This window comes from Sycon ciliatum, chromosome 10 (assembly GCF_964019385.1).
Source record: "Sycon ciliatum chromosome 10, ocSycCili1.1, whole genome shotgun sequence".
Taxonomy (NCBI): Eukaryota; Metazoa; Porifera; class Calcarea; order Leucosolenida; family Sycettidae; genus Sycon; species Sycon ciliatum.
This window is the reverse complement of record NC_088652.1, coordinates 3,454,096-3,460,838: the sequence shown is the minus strand read 5'-3', so window position 1 is coordinate 3,460,838 and position 6,743 is coordinate 3,454,096. Positions and strand designations below refer to the sequence as shown.

The 6,743-nt window shown below is 50.1% G+C and overlaps 1 protein-coding gene across 1 annotated transcript in view; it reads right to left on the bottom strand.

The window, feature by feature from the left end:
- Positions 1–315: 315 nt before the first annotated feature.
- Positions 316–6,743, bottom strand: part of LOC135826853 (uncharacterized) — a 36,150-nt gene continuing 29,722 nt past the window's right edge. Inside the window, exons 14-15 of the mRNA XM_065339455.1 lie at positions 3,653–4,031; positions 316–1,462 (exon numbers count right to left, since the gene is read on the bottom strand). Coding sequence (XP_065195527.1) covers positions 3,697–4,031 — 335 coding nt within the window. The 3' untranslated portion in view covers positions 316–1,462; positions 3,653–3,696. The remainder of the gene's footprint in view (positions 1,463–3,652; positions 4,032–6,743) is intronic.

The window sequence follows — 6,743 nt, the reverse complement described above, 5'->3', positions numbered from 1 at the left end:
GTCATTCGCGTATGCGTAGGGCTCCCTGCTAATCACCATGCTGTACACACACCCTCTCAACCGGGTCACTAATCTAGTAATCACCATGCTGTACACACACCCTCTCAACCGGGTCACTAATCACCATCCTGTACACACACCCTCTCAACCGGGTCACTAATCACCATGCTGTACACACACCCTCTCAACCGGGTCACTTATCACCATGCTGTACACACACCCTCTCAACCGGGTCACTAATCACCATGCTGTACACACACCCTCTCAACCGGGTCACTAATCACCATGCTGTACAGTACACACACAACAATGTAATTTCCGGCTCACTTAGTTGGCTGAGCTTTGTTTTCCTCCCTGTTCCTTTCTTTCCACTGTTTCCTTGTTTTTCTTTTGTACTTTTACCAAGGATAGGCAGAAATGAAGCCGCGCAGAAGCTGATAATTCTATGAGCATACCGGTTCAACCGGAAAAGAATTTAAAAGAAAAGTTCCGCTATTCGACATGATGACGTCAGACTAGTGCACTGCTTTTCCAGCAGTGTCTAAGCTCAAATAGTCAAATACGGACCTAAAGCGAGGTTCTAAGTCACAGAGATAGAATGTAGAGATATTTGTTTTTGAGAATAAAAAGAAATTGAATGACAATTCAACACAACTCAGACAATCTATCTAGACTCTACACATGGGTCAGGTACTGTGCATGGAGCGAAGGGCACGCGCGGGGAAATCCAGCATTCTGGTTCCGTGCCACTTTGCCTGAGCACGCGGCGCCCACGGTGCTGCACTACTGAGGAGTGAAAAAAATACTTTGTGATAAGGGGAAATCCAGCATTCTGGTTCCGTGCCACTTTGCCTCAGCACGCGGCGCCCACGGTGCTGCACTACTGAGGAGTGAAAAAAATACTTTGTGATAAGGGGAAATCCAGCATTCTGGTTCCGTGCCACTTTGCCTGAGCACGCGGCGCCCACGGTGCTGCACTACTGAGGAGTGAAAAAAATACTTTGTGATAATGTACCAATAAAAGGAGCAAAGTCGAAGCTAAGGGAAAGCAGTCTCTAGCGAGTCATGTAGCAATTGAAAGACCAAGAAGACCAAGAAGAAGAAGAAGAAGAAGAAGAAGAAGAAGAAGAAGAAGAAGAAGAAGAAAGGCATATTCAAAGGAAGTAGTGCTTACGATAGCGAATGCAGCAGGCAAATGAAAAATATCGCGACTTAATGAGTGAGTGGGAGCGAGAGACTGGGATTGCGAGAACAAGCGAGAGTGAGAGCAAGTGAAGGAGAGAGCTCAGTCTAGAGTCTGAGTTGAAGCAGAAAAACGGACAGAAAGACGTAAAGGCAGACAGACAGAAGGACTTACAGGAAGAGAGACAGAAGGACTTACAGGCTCAGAGAGAGACAGACAGAACAGATTCTCGCCGCGATCCAGTGTTGATCAATCATGGCCATTATCATCACCACCATCCTGTGTCCATACACAAGAGAACAACAAGACGCAGTAATAACTAATTGTACTGCACGTGCAGTGATGGCAACTGGCGTAAGCGATCTCTGGTTTTAGTGACGTGACCTTCTGACAATGCGGATCACTGCGGGTGTGTTATCTAATTGCCTAGAAATCTATACTGGGAGACCAGTAAGGTTAAGTTGTTAACGAACATTTAATTGTAACGAGTTTACGAATTTGAACTGACTGCCCGCCCATTGCAAGATGAATGGAAAAGAAATTGGGGAAAATCCACTAACACTACACTGCCCTACCCCTATCGCATTACACTGCCCTACCCCTATCGCACTACACTGCCCTACCCCTATCGCACTACACTGCCCTACCCCTATCGCACTACACTGCCCCACCCCTATCGCACTACACTGCCCTACCCCTATCGCACTACACTGCCCTACCCCCATCGCACTACACTGCCCTAGCCCTATCGCACTACACTGCCCTAGCCCTATCGCACTACACTGCCCTACCCCTATCGCACTACACTGCCCTACCCCTATCGCACTACACTGCCCTACTCCAATCGCACTACACTGCCCTACCCCTATCGCACTACACTGCCCTACCCCTATCGCACTACACTTCCCTACTCCTATCGCACTACACTGCCCTACCCCTATCGCACTACACTGCCCTACCCCTATCGCACTACACTGCCCTACCCCTATCGCACTACACTGCCCTACCCCTATCGCACTACACTGCCCTTCGCATATCGCACTACACTGCCCTACCCCTATCGCACTACCGCCCTACCCCCATCGCACTACACTGCCCTACCCCTATCGCACTACACTGCCCTACCCCTATCGCACTACACTGCCCTACCCCTATCGCACAACACTGCCCTACCCCTATCGCACTACACTGCCCTACCCCTTTCGCACTACACTGCCCTACCCCTATCGCACTACACTGCCCTACCCCTATCGCACTACACTGCCCAACCCCTATCGCACTGCACTGCCCTACCCCTATCGCACTACACTGCCCTACCCATATCGCACTAAACTGCCCTACCCCTATCACACTACACTGCCCTACCCCTATCGCACTAAACTGCCCTACCCCTATGGCACTACACTGCCCTACCCCTGTCGCACTACACTGCCCTACCCCTATCGCACTACACTGCCCTACCCCTATCGCACTACACTGCCCTACCCCTATCGCACTACACTGCCCTACCCCTATCGCACTACACTGCCCCACCCCTATCGCACTACACTGCCCTACCCCTATCGCACTACACTGCCCCACCCCTATTGCACTACACTGCCCTACCCCTATCGCACTACACTGCCCTACCCCTATCGCACTACACTGCCCTACCCCTATCGCACTACACTGCCCTACCCCTATCGCACTACACTGCCCTACCCCTATCGCACTACACTGCCCTACCCCTATCGCACTACACTGCCCTACCCCTATCGCACTACACTGCCCCACCCCTATCGCACTACCCTGCCCCACCCCTGTCGCACTACGCTGCCGTACCCCTATCGCACTACATTGCCCTACCCCTATCGCACTACGATGCCCTACCCCTATCGCACTACACTGCCCTACCCCTATCGCACTACACTGCCCTACCCCTATCGCACTACACTGCCCTACCCCTATCGCACTACACTGCCCTACCCCTATCGCACTACACTGCCCTACCCCTATCGCACTAAACTGCCCCACCCCTATCGCACTACACTGCCCTACCCCTATCGCACTACACTGCCCTACCTCTATCGCACTACACTGCCCTACCCCTATTGCACTACACTGCCCTACCCCTATCGCACTACACTGCCCTACCCCTATCGCACTACACTGCCCTACCCATATCGCACTACACTGCCCTACCCCTATCGCACTACACTGCCCTTCCCCTATTGCACTACACTGCCCTTCCCCTATCGCACTACACTGCCCTACCCCTATCGCACTACACTGCCCTACCCCTATCGTACTACACTGCCCTACCCCTACCCCTATCACACTACTCCTTCTAGTCCTACTGCTTGCTAGCTAGCTACTGCAAGCCTTCAGACCGGCCTGATGCCAGCTGGGCTGCCAAAACCACGGAAAAACTATGGAGCTGCAAAAGTCCCAACTGGCCTCTGCCTGCACAGCCTACTGCTCTTTACTTACCCACTGGATCAGCAGCAGAAGCTCCTGCAGACGCTAATGCGTCCTCAGCAGTACTGCCGGGCTGCCCGGAACTTGTCGACGGGTTCCAGCTTGGCCAATAACCTTCTCGCGCTGGCCTGTGGCTCGACTTTATGGATGCATTCAAGGAAGGTGTGGAAGGATTCGTCATCACCAGTGCTTAGTGCATCGAGCAATGCCTCATTCTGCGCTGCAGGGCCACTGTATGATGCAAATAGCTGACGCTGTGCACGCGTAATCAACTTCTTAGCCTCACACTGGCGACGCATAGCACCTGGAGTTAGCGTGGAAACCAGGTCAGGCAGAAGTTCTGTGAAGTCGTCACTCTCCCATGCTGTCATGTCAGAGAGCTGAGACTCGTCTGAAAATGTTGGCACAACACACACATAGAGAAACAGAAATCAGAATGGTTTCACATCTATCACATGACCGTACAGGATAGGCATGTTGGGTTCAACTCCACTCAACTCCTGCATCTATGGGTCACATGACGTCGGCCATGTTGGTTCCGCTGGTCACATGACATGATCACTTTCTGCACAAATTCAGTCACATGACCAAGATGTGACCACAACTCCATACAAGTCTGAAGCTATTGACAAGCCATGCAAAAGCAGTGTTGGGCTTAACGCTGCTTCAGTAGAACTACCCGACACTAGGAACAGGCCTGGCCTGGACTTGACTTGATCCATCATGCAGCTCTACAGACTTGCGAGCGCCCGCTTCTGATGAACACAAGCTTGTGCAGTGAAAAGGTTTACAACTGACTCGCCGGGCCCCGCAGTGATACGACGGACCGTTTGCAGGGGCATCGGAACTGGTGCAGCAGGTGCGGCCAAAGTCGCAACAATAAGTTTAAGAATTCGGGTGGACACACCCATTCCCATAGCGCTGCACATCACATCCGAACCAGTTCCGTTATTTTTACAACGTTTCGGCACTTGGCCATCGTCAGGTAATAACAATGAATACCATGGAAGCCACACAAGAGCAGTATATACGCAGAGTGTAGCGCCAAAAAAATGCGAATTATGTCACCTAGTATGCAGAAGGGGGGGGGGGGACAGAGAGAGAGAAAAGGCGCAACTAGCACATCACGGAGGAGAAGCAGCAGAAGGTAGCGCGCATTGTACTCTGTGAATGGCGTTACGCAGGTGAAAATATTTAGGGAAATGGCTTGCTGTTGTGGCCCCAGAACACATTTTTAACTGTCCAGCACACGCCCTACAACCATGTCAATTTATGCAGCAACCGTAGCCTTGTAGCAACGTTCTACAGTAACACTTGCTGCTTTATTCTATTCCAGGCGCATACACCATACCTCATACATCAATAAGAAGTCTACGAAATTGTAGCAACTACAGCTATACCATTTAATATTGGCATATTGTGCATGTAGAAAAAACGGAGGTGGTTGCCACTGAAGAACATTGCAAGGTCAAATATTACTCAGTTTGCGTTGAAGAATAACAATTACATTTGTGAATGGCTGAACTGAGAATACCCTAATAATTTCTCTTGGATTTCGTATCCCAAGTTCCTCTACTTGGCTGGATAAATCGCCTCTTGACTTCATCATACTGGAATTGGACTTGTAGATAATAGCGAGCAATGAATTGGTGAGTGAAGTATTAGTTTATTATAACCACTCCATTACTGCAATACATGTACGTAGAATACTCCAGTATAGAATCATATGAAGGTCTCTGGATCGGTTCTGGAACGTCCAACAAGCGAAAACGTATCCTTTGTGATGTCCTTGACCAACACTGTAACGGCGACTTGTCCCTCCGAGAGTGCAACGGCACTTGTGATTTTGAGTTTTGGCTCACGGACTATGACTGCAGCACAGTGACTGGCCGGCCGTGCATACTACATGCAGTCTGTCTGTACAGTGTGTACAGTGTGTACAGTGTGTACAATGTGTACAGTGTGTACAGTGTGTACAGTGTGTACAGTGTGTACAGTGTGTACAGTGTGTACAATGTGTACAATGTGTACAGTGTGTACAGTGTGTACAGTGTGTACAGTGTGTACAATGTGTACAGTGTGTACAGTGTGTACAGTGTGTACAGTGTGTACAGTGTGTACAGTGTGTACAGTCAACCAGGCCGCATGTACTGCGTGCAGTTGCAAAGCTAGCTGCCTAGCGCCTGTAGCAACCGCCGTTGCTACAGGCGCTAGCCTGTACACCGTACATACTCCAAGTCCATGCAAGCACACGGGCATTTTACAGATCCATGTACGTAGATCTACGTGTATAAATGCCCGGCCAACTGGACTAAAAAGCGCTCAAAATAAAATAATCGATTGTCCCTCTTTGGGAACAAAATCGGTCGGTTTGTCGGACAGGCGATCAAAAATCGGACGATTTCCGAAAAATCGGAGCAAGTGGCAGTCCTGCATGGGGCCAACATTTTCGTACCACTCACCCTGGATGCAAGCTTAACTATGGGCAAAGTGCATTCTCTGCAGTTGAAGTAATAGGAAGAGAGCCTGATCGAGCCCGTCGCAAACTGCGCGAGGCGATTGAGATTCGTGATCCCAAGCCCCATGTGAATATAAGCACCGGATGGGATTTTTTGTGAATTTTCTCAGCTTCCCCTGCTGCTACTTCAATATCACTGAATAATTATAATATGAGGCGGGTCACTCAAATCCATTCTGTTCCTGATGCCTCGTCGCGTCCCTGGTGGTAACAGTTTGGCATGGAAGTTTAACCTCATAGTGCATTGACGCATGGGGCTCCGTGCTCGCCTCCTCTAATGTGCTAGAATTAACACCATAATTATTTGGCATGTACCCTCACTTCCTAGAGCACAACGGCGCGCTCTTCTTCTCCGTGATGTGCACAGTTGCACCTTCTCTTCCCCCTCTGTATAGAGGTGACATAACTCGCATTATTTTATTTTTCGCGCTACACTCTGCGTAACGCCATTCACAGAGCACAATTCGCGCTACCTTCTGCTGCTTCTCCTCCGTGATGTGCTAGTTGCGCCTTTTCTCTGTCTCTGTCCCCTTCCCCCCCCCCCCCTTCTGCATACTAGGTGACATAATTCGCATTTTGTAGAGA